Genomic DNA, 15,038 nt, shown 5'->3' on the forward strand with positions numbered 1-15,038 from the left:
CAGGTTAAAAGCCAAAGGACCCACAGGGCCTGAAGGCGTGCCAGATGGAGTCGAGGCTCTGGCAAACATACCAAACTTGAATTTAGAAAATGCGACTCATCAGCCCAAGGAGCAGGAAAAGGAGGCTATGGATTCACACCTTCCTGAAGGGGAGTCACCTGAGGTCGAACTGGAGCCTGCAGAGCCGGGGACGGCGCCCGTACAGGTGAACCTCATGGACTGGAGAAGACTCACCAGGCGCCGGCGTCGTCGCTGGAGCCGGTGAACGTTCATGCTGTGAAGAAGCATCTGAATCCGGCAACGAGGAGCAGGATATAGAGATAAAGTCCTTCCTTCGAGGTCAGTCAGCCGGAGTCGGCGACCTCGACCTCGAAACCCTTGCCTTTGAAGAATGATGACGAGAGGTATATCTTCTCTTAGATTTCTTGTGCTTCTTCGACCTCGAAGAGAAATAAGACGAAGAGTTCGCTCTCTTCCTACCTATCTTCTCCTTTTTGGCAATAAACAACTTGGCCTCACGCTCCTAGATCACCTTCGGATTCATTTTTCTGCAGCTCCGGCAATCCTCGACGTCGTGATCCGAAGATAGACACCAAAGGCAGTCATCGTGTGGATCCGTGATTGACATGTGTCCTCCACACTCTCTGCAGGGCTTAAATCTAGTCTTCGTGTAACAATAAAGCGATATGAAGTTTTACTCGATGAAAATGGATTACTAGAAAAAAACGTTAAGCGTCGAAGGCGCGGAAAAAAGGGAACTGACGTCTGCACGCCGATGAGTTCCTTTTGTGGCTCCGATGATGTCATACGGTGCCGCGAGCGGAGCCTGTCCATTGTGATGTCCTCATCGACGTGGGAGAGCTAGGAAAGAAGTTTCCCGCGGAATCCTGGCGCAGGGGGTAAAAGGTGAGGAATCCTCAGGCAGAAGTATCCATCAGAATTCGATTTACATATTCATCTCAACCTAAATCTAATAAACAGTTATGCATTTTACATATTCTACAAATGTATCTTAACAGAAATGCTTTATTTTGTGGAATTCTAATTTAAATGGTGACCTTATTTGCATTACTATGATTACGTTAAAAGCACACTTTGACTCCCTTAAAGGCCTGTTCCACAGCTAATAAAATTACAAATAAAAACTAATTCAAATGGATATCACTTACTCGAATGATGATTCGAATTGCAGCGCACCCAGAGGTAGCCATGACTTTGGCGCTGTTGGGAACCAGATTAAAAAGAGGAGGCACAATGGATTCTGCTCCATGGTCAAACTTGTTGCCCAAAATTGTTGAGATATGTCTGTTTAAGAGAAAAAAAATCTTTAGATTTCATGACAAACCTATGTTTATGTGTTATTAAAATCAATGGTAAATTTATTTTGTAGGGTGCTTGGTGGGCTACACTGGCATATTTCTTGAGGGGACGGCAACTCTCAGTCCTTTGCATGGGCATCAGTTTGGCACATGCCCTAAAAGCCTGCCTTAGAGGAACAACACTGGCTTCTGCCTTAATTGGTCCTGCCTTCTTTATTTGAATATTTTATTTATTATTTTTCAATTAGGTAAGTTTACATATCATATTTCATCTTAGTAGATTAAATTAATTTAACCACAAACAATGTCAATAAATAAGAAAGATAGTAAACAATAACCAGGGATAGCAGAGTGCCAAAAGTAAATTAAAATAAACAAAGCATTTATAAAACAGAGTATTCATCATCAAACAGAGTATTCAACATCAGCTATATGCTGTGGCCCAAGTACAGTTGAGCAGTAAATACCCCTTGTTGCCCTTTAGCCTCAAAAACCTGCCTTAAACTAGTATACCTGCAGACAACTGCCCATCAATCACATACTCTACAGGATGTGAAACTAAGCTCTCCCTTGCGATGAACAAATGAGTCGATATAATTGCAACTGAGAGTGTGGTAGAATACCTGGGGCTAACATAAGGCTTGAATGCCACAATAATATCCTTTATAGAAAACTGTACATCAAACCCAAAGTGCTGGGAAAGCAGTGCACATACATTACACTAATGCTCATGCGGAGAGGGACAGCCAGCAAATGTGCACAATATCTGCTGCTAGTATCCCACACTTGTGAAATAGCTCTCACTACTAACATTATTAGTGTCCCACTCATCAATTAACTCTGGTGTATAGTAGAATATACAGAGGGTTTTGTATTCCTGAAGCTTAAGGGTGACTGAGACCACTTGAGCATTTATGATTAACATGTAGCCACCCAACAGTTTTCAGGTCGTGATCATACCATAATCTGGCAACTGAGGGCCTGATTTAAATCTCGGCGGACGTATTACTTTGTCACAACGGTGAGGTATATCCCATGTGCCAAAATATAAATCTCATGGTATCCTATGAGATTTATATTTTGGCAGAAGGGATATCTGTCACCGTTGTGACAGAGTAACCAAACCGCCAAGATCTAAATCAGGATGTCTCATGGAAGATGGAAGGGAAATTAGGGTAACTCAACAGAGGTGTGAAAGAGCGGACCCTAAGTATGGAGCATTTAGAGCACATTTAACCCCAAATTTTAATTATGTCTTTAACAATCTCAAAACACCGCAATTTTAAGTCATTTAGATTAGAAAGTAAAAGAAACTTGAAATCAGCCCCCCTAGCCATTTCTTCAGGATTAAAGCATAAGAATAAGGGTTATGGCCAGTTAGGAGGTTCCCAATACTAGTTTCAAAGACAGCTCCAAAAATAGGTCTTTAAATCCGGCAGGAGAAATCTACCCAATTAAAAGTGAGCTTCAAAAAGCAAATGGCTCGCCTGGCTCTCTAACATCCTCCGTATCAAACTAGGGATAGCCCCATTTAATCGCTTGAAAAATTGTATTCCCATTAGTATCGTCAGGCGTCTGTAATACCACATTTCTTTACCTCTTTCAGACAATCCGATTACATGTATATACCTGTCACCTATACCCATAGAACGCATAGTTGCCCATAGACATGTCAAAGAACACCAATGGGGTGCGTTCTCAGCATCAAAAAGGCACCCTCTAACCTTGGCCACACCAAAAACCGCAATAGCAGTATTTACGTGAAAGGTAATCTCTGTGTTGCTGTGGCAATAACAAATTATGAATTTCTGTAGCAAGCCGGGAGGGCAAAATATCGGCAAATATTTTAGCGTCTGATTTTAACGAAGAAATGGGTCAGTATGACCTTTTTTCTTCAGGTGGTTTCTTTTTTTTTTTTTTTTAAAGATGGCTATATTAGTATAATTCCAAGAAGCCGGAATGCCACCGCCTTCATGAATACTAGAAACCACTAACATGAAGACAAGGATTAGTACTTCCATGAATATCTAGTGGTTTAGTTTAGTCTCCAGCTGCTTTTCCAGAGGGAAGAGAACCGATTGCTGCCTCAACCTGTGACACGAATACCATCCTCTAAGGCCTGTGACTGTTGAAACTCACATGTGATAACCCCACAGATTGTAAACAATCATCTATTTCACTTTGCCTAGACAGTGGAGACCAGACATAGATCTCTTAAACCCTTAACCGCACGGCAAATTTTCCCGCAGTGCAGGAGAATTAAAGAGTGGGGGCTGCGTCGGCCAACAGACGTGCGCACCACCAGCGAGGTAGTGCTTGCTAAGCACGGAACGGTTTATTAGAAATCTCTAAATTGTTCAGGCACAGCTTGTGTGCCATGGTGGGATTTTCCTGCCTTGTCCCGAATACATTTCATTTTAATCAGATGCCTTCTTTTTGTAATCTGGAAAGCTAGCATCCCTTCCATTCTCTCCCTAGATTCATATTGAAGTTCCTTGATGGCTTTGTATGCGGCAGCAGCCTTCTTTTGGTTAGCACAGTCAGTTATACTTGGATATTTCAACAATTTTACATACATCCCCTGTTAGTCTGGGCTTTTATCTTGAGTAGTTTAGGAATGCCACTGTTCCATTTCCTAAATACAAATAATGCATCCTGTTTTTCTGTAGCTTACTTAAATCTAGTATGAACTGCACACTAACCCCAAAAATATAAGCTTTATGGCATCTCATACCAAATGTGGGGGTAATGACCCAACATTAATTGTAATAAATTTCCTTAAAAGGGTAATTATCCGGGTTCTGGGATCTGTATTTGATAATATTGATCCTAGGAAACATGAAACAATACCTGCCCAGGCTAGCACCCGATAACTGAAGTGTTACCAAAATGGGATTATGATCTGAAGTAATCTTAGGACAAACCTCTATTTAACTTGCTGAATCAGTACCTAGACAATTAAAACCATATCTATTCGGGAGTTACGTCTATGCAGTGCAGGGAAAAAAATATAGCCTAGCCTATCCGGGTTTAGAGTCCTTCATACATCAACTAAACCATTCATCTGTATTATATCTATTATAGGTTTCCTAGTTTAGACCATGCAGTATGGGGTACCACAGTTCGTCATGTCCATAATTCATAACGCAATTAGAATCACCCAGTAACATCAGATCCCTGAACCAATGTGCTAATTCAGGGTTCAATGCATCAAAAAGATTGAGGTCATCCTTACTCTGACTGCACAGTTCACAAATAGTATATATTTAATAGTATATCTTCTATACAGTACTAGGACTTGTGCAACTGTATATCTCCCCTTAGCATCAACCATGGTTTTAAGAATGTTATATGCAAATTGTCTAGCACCAAGTATAGCTACCCTGCAAATAGAAAATTGTTTGCTATTACATATAATATTCTAATTGCTTTAACAATGACATCTTTGAATACAAGATAAGTCTCCAAGAGACACAATATATGTGGTATGTAAATGTATATTTCCTCTCTGACCAAACGACATTTCACGGGCCGATTCAAACCTACCACATTCCAGCACATCAATTAAAAGTGAACCAGTGCACACTGATTTCATCTGTAGCACTCCACTGTAACATGCCGAATATGAAGGGAATCCACCCCGCAGCAAGAGACTATGTGAAAATACCAAGTCATTTCATCAGACTTCTCTCCCAAAGCCCACCCAGAGAAAAGAAAAGTTACATACCAGCAAAAGAATATCTGAATACCCAGACCAGCAACACCCCCCAACCACCCCTCCCAGTTACAGCACTTAGATAAAAAAAATTCAACCCAAACACTCTGTCTGCCCTTAAGGCCAGCCATCAGCTCGGCCCAACTCCCCCTCAGCGTGACAACTCCCCCTCAGTGTGACCCCTACTCCCCACACTCACCCCTGTCAAAATTATTATTTATTTCCATAAGTTCCCAAGATGGTAAACAAATATAGAGCAAGATAAATAAGTATCCAGTCACGATATTTATATAAAATATAATATAATCAAACTTGCTTACTGTAAATATGATTAACCGAGCACTGTAACATCTGAACACTGTGATAAATAGTCAAATCTACAAGGTGGTAATCAACAGGGAGAGCAAGGACTCCAGGGATGCTAATTTCATAAGTATTATACCCCTGATACACAACTGAGTGTGCTCTTGCCAATGCTGAAGGCCACTGGTGGCATCGCTCTCTGTAAAACAAATCCTTGTTTTATCATACCGCTGGCTTTTTAAGTGTGCAGGCTCATAAGGAATACTTGGGCCCCGGCTGCTTTCAATTGGTGGATTATCTGTCCCAGCTTTCATCTGCGATCTATTGTTAGCTTACCGAAATCCAACCATACATAAAAGGATATTGTGTCAACAGTACTTAAAATATATTGTTTTTCACAAACGAAGGTAGCCACAGTACAACAGAATAGGTTGGGGGACGGGTACTATTAATTTTAGGAGTGACCGATTACAAGAAACAAGAAGCCAGTCTGCTCAATTTATCTGACAGTTCAGATCCCAGTATGACAGATCAGGAAATGCAAGTTGGAACAGTTGTATAATAAACTGACAGAGTCACCACCTTCTTTACCCTCTGAAATTCACAGCACCTTTACATTGTCGCGGCATTGGCGACTCTCCAAATCCTCTAATTTAGACTAAACCCGTGCAAACTGACTTTCATGCTCCCTGACTGCCTTCAAAGTGTGCATTCCAACTTCTTCAATATCTGTAACACTATGTTAGAGCTCAGCCATTTCAGTGGATAGTGTAGACCCTTTTCCAGTTATTTCTCACAATGTTTGATGCAAATGTGTTTTCGGACAGAACCTGGGCATAATGTTGCAGTTCTGTAATGGACATGTATAAGCTGTACATTGGAGGCAAGCATAGGATCTGGGATGTTGAACAAGTTACTTACCTTTGGAAATGCATTATCTGGTAGAGACAAGGTCTAGCATCCGATTCCTTACTTTTAAATTTCCCAGGCATCAGACTGGATCTGGAAGATTTTTGCCTGAGCAGTACCCATGCGCACTGGTAAGTGGAGTCGGAAGTTCCGTACTGCGGCATCCACGCCTGACGCGACATCAGCGTCACCTTTAACACCTTGGCTGCTAAGGCAATTCCCATCCTGTGCTGGAAATTGCTGTTCCCCTCTATTCATGACGAGCTCAGCTCGTCATCAGCACACGCCACCCGTGGCTGATGACGAGCTGAGCTCGTCATCAGCATCGAAGGGGTTAAAGGTGCCACCTAAGCATGCTGACATCAATTACTTTCCACGACTTTGCACTCCACGAGCACAGAGCCATGAAGTACACTGATACTAGTATGTCTAAACTGGGACCCTGAAAAGGATAAGCCCTGACCCTAGAAACTTGTTCGCAGAGCGGGGAAGGATGGGTGAGTCAATAAGGAATCTGCAGCTAGATCTTGTCTCCAACAGATGAAGCATAACCAAAGGTAAGTAACTTGTTCATATGATAAAGCCATCTAGCCGCAGATTTGTTTCCTTTGAAACGATACATAGGAAATACCATCCCGGATTGTGGGCTGCAGACAAATTCTATACTAAGAAGTCCTGCAGAACCAAGCGGGGGAAGTGCATATCCCCGTTTGACCTGACTGTCCAGACAGGAGATTTCCAGGACTGGGACTCCACATGTTAAAGTAGTGGTAGCAGCTTTAGCCCTGGTGGCATGATCCCTTTAGCCCTCGGGGGGGCTGCTTCATGGCCTATCTAAATCCTATTCAAGACTCTCCGTGCCCAGTCTGGAGCCACAAGGATGATTTGGGCCTGGATGTTCTTGATTTTTTAATAACTCTGGGCAGAAGTGGCGTACAGGAGGCTTAAGCTCCACTCAAGACAAAAATTATCTCTGAACAAGAGCCGTCTTGGAAACTCCAGCACGTAAAACTGCTGACATTGTGCGTTCTCAGAAGAGGCTAACAGATCTAACCAAGACTCTCTCCACTGCTGAAAGAAACCTTTTTCCACCTCTGGATAGACACGCCTTTTATAATCCGCTAGGCATACACAGATGAGTTTGCCCGCTCTGGAGTGCGGAGACCCTGCCAGCTATTGAACCACCAGGGATAAGCCCTGCTGATACCGCAATTACTAGAGATGCAGGACCTCTTTACAAAGGGTCCTCAACCACACACTGCCCTGTTTGTTGCAGTACCACATGGCAGAGGTGGTGTCTGTGAGCACTTGTACCAGCCTTCCCTTGATGGAGGGTAGCAAGGCTCTCAATGTGAATCAGATCGCTTGGAGCTCCAGCATATTTATGTGGAGTCTAGATTCCACCGGAGACCAGAGTCCAATGATCTCCACCTCGCCAAGATTCACCCCCATCCCAAAAGTGACGCATCTGTCACTACTGTGAGATCTGGTAGGGGAAGAGAGAGAGTTCTGCCTCTGATCCATTTGCGGTTCATTAAACATCGCTGCAGGACCTCTACAGTTCTCTCTGAGATCTGGACCATGTCCGTGAGGTTCCCCTGATGCTGTGTCCACTGGAACTAAAAGATCCACTGCATAGCCTGCATATACCATCTAGCATGCATCACTAGCAGAATGCAGGAGGCCATGAGGCCAGCAGGCTCAGAGTCATTCTGACTGAAATCCAAAATACAGGCTGAAACATCGGTATCATAGACTGAATATCCTAGACCCCCTGCTTGAGAGGATAAGTACGAAACTGCACTGTGTCCAGAGCAGTTCCAATGAGAGGGAGTCAGGTGTGACTCTGGCCCATTGATAGTGAACTCCAGCGAATGAAGGTTTGCCATAGTCTGGAGGGGCAATTACAGCCTGAGGCGATCCCGTCTTCAGTTATCGAGATGGAGTAGACGGTCATCCTTAATCTGCGCAGATGAGCCTTGGTGAACACCCGAGGGGAGCTGATAAGTTCAAAGGGGAGCACAATGAATGAAAAGTGCTTGTGGCCTACTGGACACCGCAGGCAGGATGGGAATATGCAAATAGGCACCCTGCAAGTCCAACACTACCAGTCTCATGGGTCCAGGGCAGGCAATATTTGAGCCAAAGTGAGCAGCTTGAACTTCTCAATCAATCACTTATTTGTAAAGCAAGCTACTCACCCGAGAGGGTCTCACGGGGCTGGGTGAGGGGTGCTCGAGCACCAATGTGGTCATCCGCAGAGCCAGGTCTTGAGCTCCTTTCTGAATAGATGCAGTGTCAGACTTTGTATGATGCCGAGGGGGAGTTCGCTCCAGTTCATGGCCATGATGTAGGAGAAGGATCTACCATCCGATCTGGTCTAGTAGATTCGGGGGACCGTGGCTAGGGCTAGGTCGGCAGAGCGGAGGTTTCTCTTGGGGGCGTTGAAGGAATTGGAGTCCTGTGATTGGCATTGAGGTATTGGGTTCCTGTGATGTGGAGGGCTTGGTAGGCGTGGGTGAGCATTCTGAAGGTTATTCTTTTTTCGACAGGGAACCAATGGAGGTTGGAGGTGTGGGGTGATGTGGTCATGCTGTGGGATGTCGAGGACGAGTCTGGCTGTGGCGTTCTGGACGGTCTGGAGTTTGCAGAGAAGAGTTTTGTTGATTCCGAGCATGTGGAGGACACAGCATTGATCTGACGGTTCAGTAGCGGCCCAATAAGCATGCTGTGTTCACCGACCACAACGCAAGGCTGGTGAAAGAAAACATTTTCTTTCCTAAGCTGTCCAGCCTCTTGGATTTCCTGACCAGGGGGGCGCCAGGGAATGAACCATGGGAAATAGAGACTTGGACTACCAAGCTCTGAAGGGTGGGGTGTTGCGTAGGGAAGCTTGGGTCCCAAGTACGGGGTTGGTGGCGGCAGGCAAGTGTCCTATTCACAGGAGCCCCTGTGCTGGGCATGGACCAGGTCATAAGTAGGAAATCAGTAGCGCTTCATTAAAAGGGAGCAAGAGTTTGGAAGAGAAAGCTGCTGCTGTAGAACTTCTGTCAAGATGCAAGTCACCAAGACAACTTGAGAACCAGGACCTCAGCTGCCCTTTTCCCCCCCTTGTTATAGGATGCTGCCTCAAACCACAGTAGGGTGAAAAAGCATACCAGTATCTGGGAATATATCCAGATCATTGGCATACTGACATCCTCACCGTAGTCCATTTCCTGGCCTTCTAACTGGTATTACTCCCCGAAGCCTAGCCAAGTACGGACTTAGGACACATGGGCCCGGTCACCCACGGAAGGAGCATCGATCTACGCCATTCCGCCTTGGTGTTGGATTTGTGGATGTAAATGGGGCTGGCGCTGTTGGCGGCGTCCGGGCTAGCGTCTTGGCAGGTCGCTGTGGATCAGACCCACGGGGTCCCGTCCAAGTCATCAGCACAGAACCCAATGGGGTCCCCTCCAACCTCACAGGCCCGGCGATATGCAGGAAGGGTTGGTCTGTTCAAATAAATGGCACATAACCTCATAAAATTCATTGATCCGAGTAGGGGTTGATTCTGAAAAAGGTGGGAGGCTCGCAATCAGACTTGGCAATGATTCCAAGGTACTGGCCTCAAACATCTATGCTCCTTCCTCACATCAGCTGACGAGTGTGGAGAAATTGAAGCTAGTTTCGACGGCTTATGCTTCTAATGCTTCTTCCCCTAATGTCCTAGAGTAGGAGGAGGAAGACTTGGAGCTCCTGGAGCAGTTCTGCAACCTTCCTCTCGATTGGGACCTCTGAGGAGTCGTGCGATGCGGTATCGCCTGCTGGGCCACAAGCAGTTCAGGGACCGCTCCCGCAAAGCCTTTCGATGCCATGGCCCAGCAGTCTGAGCACGACTTCGAGTCGTGGTCGTTCTAGACACATCACAGACACTACATGTGTGTCCACAACCAGTAAGGCACAATGAAAGGCACCACACGGTTTAAAACCTGTCATCCACGAAAATAACTGATGCTAGCACACCAAGGTGGCACCTATATAGGTGAGGCAGACATCACTTACAGTGTGGACGCTGCCGCACCCTATGTCAACTGACGCCACCTACCAGTGGGCAGGGGTATTGCCCATGCAAAAATCTGCCGGATCGAGCCTGACGCCTGGGAAATTCAAAGGTAAGGAGTCTGCCGCTAAAGGTCTCGATCAGATATTATCAACCAATGGGCCCAGTGTGTTAATGCCAGATTGAAGCAATTGATCAGAGAAATTTAGGACGTGATCCCCAGAGCATTCAGCTTCAGTTCGATCACAAGTTTGAATCATGACAACATATTGAGCTGAGTTGCCACTTACGCTGACGGGATCATCTCATTTAACCAGCGAGATAGATTGATAGATAGCCGTCATTTTACCACATTGCAGAAAGTCTTTCCTCTTTGTTCCCTCACTCGCAGCCAGCTGGTGACTTTGTCAATTAGGAGTCACTTGATGTGCATTCAGCAGAGAGGACTTTTTCTCTTTTGGAGCTGCCCTCGGAGGACTTTATCATTGAATCGAACACTTCTTAGGTCGAGCTGCCATCGGCAAATTATGAATATCATTGTTAATTGCTGAAGTGGGGGAGACGCTTCAGCCTAGGCATTTAATGGGGGCTCACTCGTATGCTTACACTTATGCGGTCTACCCTTCACTTCTAGCCTGGTCTGCAGTGAATCCAATGCACCTGTCCCAGCTAAATCCTGGTCTGCGACGTCATACGACATATTGAGTGTGCCCTGGGTCCCTGTCAATCAGGTTCATAGTGCCTGTGTTGTTTCCCAAAACGGTACCGGTTTTTACAAATGCCACTCCTGTGGCTCACATAGAAGTCTCTTGTAAATGGTACACCTGATACCAAGGGATTTGGACCAGAGAGGGTCTCTAAGGGCTGCACCATGTATTGAGCCACCCACACAGGCTCCTAAATAAACACACACACTGCCATTGCAAACTGTGTGCTTTGGCGCAGACAAAACTATGGAGTCGACATGGCACACATCCCAGTGTTCCATGCCCACCAACCACTGCCTGTGGCATAGGTAAGTCACCCCTCTAGCAGGCCTCAAAGCCCTAAGGCAGGGGACCCTATACCAAAGGTGAGAAACAGCTGCAGGGGTAATGAGCCCCTGCAGTGTATGTGACATTTACAGACACTGTAAGTGCAGTGGAGCCATATAGAGCACATGAGCTAGGAGTTTGTCATTACAAATGCCATAGCTCCATAATGGCTTTACTGAATGCTAAGGAGTTTAGTATCAAACTCCTCAGCATAATAAATCCACACTGATGCCAGTTTTGGATTTATTACAAAATAAACTCAGAGACATGTTTCTGACACACCTGAGGTGGGAGCCCTTGTGCTCTCATGGGACAGGAACAAACGATGATTGGGGTGGAGGTGCTTCACACTTACCCCAAGCAGGAACAGAATGCAGGGTGGTGAGCCTAAACAGCTTCCTGCCCTTTGATATGCTAGCCAGGGCCTCTCCAGATTGTGGAGATGCCCACCCCCCATGGCCAGACCCCGATTTTGGTGGCAAGGTCCACTGGAAAATTAGTTGTCAGGAGAGTTGCCTCCCCTTTCTGTTAGGTGAATGGAAGGATTCAACCCAATCAAGTCACTGGGTTGCCCCCTCCCCAAATGGAGGAGACATTCTAAGGGTGTAGTCACATTAAAGGCCATCTGCCACTCCCTCCAAATCCCCTAAATTCAGTAGTTAGGGGCACCCAGTAACCTTGAGCCTCAGATTACTGCAACCTAAGAAGACTGACGAACAAGACACTGTGCAGCAAAGCAGGAAGACACCTACCGCCTTGCCCCCAGCCCTACCAGCCTGTGTCCTGCTTTTCGGGCCTACGAAGAAGGCAACGCGTGTCTTGCGGTCAGCACCTTCTAAAACCCCAGGAAGACTGCCACTCTTCAATAAAGACCAGATCGAGAACAGCGGCCCTGTCCATAAAACACTAATGATTCCGGATCAGGCGGATCCGTGACCCCTGCCCACTCTGCACCAGAAACTCACAGCCAAGTTCGAGTGGCCCACCTCTCCAGTAAAGTATCCCCAGTGATCCTGAGCTCATCTCCATTGGTGGCTGATCCCTCCTGAACCCCACAAAGGCACCTGAAGCCTCTTCACTAAGGGTCACCCCCAACCGCGACCATCTCCAACCCAAAAGATCCGACACCAAAAGGTACCCCTTCATCCTCAGCCCACCGGCCTAGGGGAGCTCAACCGACGACCCCTCTACCTCTCTCAGCTCTCTAACTTACCTGACAAGTCAGTGGTCACCTTCAGCCAGCCTCCAGATCCGAGCCTGCAGACTCTTAGTGCAACCAACATTGAAACACATTGGGCTCCCAATGCAGATATTGCACCCTGCACCCGGCTATCCCTGTACCACCGATGGTGTAGCCTCAGGGTTGCTTTGTGGCCCTCCCCAGTGCCGGAGCCTGTGCCCTGAAAATGCAGGTGCTTACCTGCAAACCATACCTTTTCAAGGTGCCTCCAGTCCCCATTGCTTTACATTGGGCCCTGTGTCCTCTGCAACCGATTGCCCCAGTGCCGCTGGTGGTGCAGTATCTAACTGAAACTGAACCTTGCCCAGTATTGGCCAAAATCCCCAAACACTGGGATTGTAAGTCAGGTACTTACCTGCTAATGCTTAGCACTGTTTCCCTCTCATAGGGTTGCACTGTTTGTTACATATTACATACAACTGTTTATCTATTGCAAAGTTCTACTGTTCCAAATCGATTCTACAAAAGTATTCTATTCTTGTAAAGCATTTCTTCTACCATGCAAAACAATTCATTCTACATTTTGAAAGCATTACCGCTTTTAAAACTGTTGCTTACATGCAACTGAGTATTTCTTGCTTCTAGAAAAAAAATAACACAAAACATTTTATACAAAACATTTGGTCCGGATCCAGTCTTTCAGTGTGTCATTTCTTGCCTGAGTGTGTACAACAAATGTTTAACACTACCATCTGAGAAGCCTAACTGCTCGACCACACTACCACTAATAGAGCTCTTAGTATTATCTACGTGAGCCTCTTTAAGCCTCTGGGGATTCACTGGACTCTGTGCACACCATACCTTACTTTGGCATAGTATATACAGAGACAGCTTCCAACAGTGGCAGTCACATAATCCAGCATCACAGGCTCTGACTGCATCCAATATTGTTACAGATACCGGCAATGTTAGATGCTGGAGACAGCCGGCAGTCCTGTGATCGGACTAGCCCTCCCGACTGTGCAGAAAATAATTTTCAAATTTAGTGGGCGATTTGCAAAGCTGGCTGTTGCCCTGTGTTCTCCCAGGTGCTCACAGAGTTAGTGCAGGCTGAAGTAGAGGCTCATGCCTGGCGCCCCCCATGACTGCCTCAGAGTGCATCCGTCTTTGCCGGCGCCATACCAGCTAAACGGGTAAATCGTAGCAGGAAGGTCTTCCAGGACCCTGTTTCCAAAGTCACGCAAGACCAGCAGAATACGAGCCTCATCAGACCAGATTTTGCTTAACGGTCAGACTCAATCAAGTGGGGCAGGAGCAGATAAGCAGAGCTCAGGCTGCCAACATCTTGTTTTCTCAAACCTGGTTGTTTCTTCTTCATGAAGGAGGCCAAGCATTAATCAAGGAAATGCTATAGTCCATTAGTGACTCCCAGTGACGACTTCATGTGATGTGGGAATATCAACAGAAGGGGACTAGCCACAGTGCAGACATGTGCAGAATGCTCTAGCACTGCATATGGCTATATAACAAAATATTGAAAACCGAAATAGTAACTTACCAACATTTTTTTTGTTTTGTTTTACTATTGTTAACCTAAATATTGTCAACCTATACTTATAACAGGAATGACAATAATATTGTGTCAAGAATGCAGTTAAAACGAGGTAAGAAGGTATTTTTTAACAAATATAAACTTTGAAGTATTATATTTGAAATATATTACAGTTGAACTCATTACAATGTAAACTAAATAGATGTGTCTACATATATATATTTACACAAACACCCACAAATATTCATTTAAAAGAAAACATTACATAAAACATTTAAAAACATTTATGGAGAAATAGTTGCAGTAAAGTAAAAAACAAATGAAACAATATATATGTAGTCGATAAAGATATAAACACAAAGACAAAAACAAAAAATAAACAAAAACGACATTTTAATACATAAAACATTTTACAAATATTATTTAAAAATTGACAAAAAAATTATCAATCACAAACACAATGTTGAAAAGTATATAAAAATAATAAATCAATAAAAAAATAACAAAAATGTCAATAAAATAATGTCAATTGATAAAATAGAACTTAGAATACAATAGTAAAAAAAAATATATAAATAATTATTTCCAAACATTACACAAAATATGTATCTTGAAAGATCTCAATGTATTATTTCCACTCGATCCCATAAAACAGTAGCGAGTGTTCCCCAAAAAGAAAAAGCCAATAACTCACTTTACTTTTGGCAAAATAGGTAGAGGCAATGCAATGGAAATCTGTCTAGCCTCCCTCGATTCCACAATGGTGTATAGTAGTGATTCTTTGGGCGCAGGCAAAGAGTACGACCCTTCGCAGAGAAGGCGGCACAACCCTTCTTGACTTTACAACACACACTAGAGACTTCACTGGACCCCCATAGTTTTCCAACTTCAGCCTCAAGCACACTCTCTCCCGGAATCCAATTACTGGACCAATCATCCCATGCTCGCCACCTGTTGCTCCCTTGAACTGCTGTCGTATTT

At 44.8% G+C, this 15,038-nt stretch overlaps 1 protein-coding gene across 48 annotated transcripts in view; it reads right to left on the bottom strand.

Moving 5' to 3' along the window:
* The window catches only part of CLASP2 (cytoplasmic linker associated protein 2), a 1,795,600-nt gene that overhangs the window by 1,096,371 nt on the left and 684,191 nt on the right, over positions 1 to 15,038 (bottom strand). For all 48 annotated transcript variants that reach the window (XM_086964693.1, XM_086964694.1, XM_086964709.1 and 45 more), the window contains one exon: positions 1,170 to 1,305. In XM_086964693.1, coding sequence (XP_086820819.1) covers positions 1,170 to 1,305 — 136 coding nt within the window. The remainder of the gene's footprint in view (positions 1 to 1,169; positions 1,306 to 15,038) is intronic.

The sequence above is a fragment of the Lissotriton vulgaris genome, chromosome 4_1, assembly GCF_964263255.1.
Source record: "Lissotriton vulgaris chromosome 4_1, aLisVul1.2, whole genome shotgun sequence".
In the NCBI taxonomy this organism is placed as follows: domain Eukaryota; kingdom Metazoa; phylum Chordata; class Amphibia; order Caudata; family Salamandridae; genus Lissotriton; species Lissotriton vulgaris.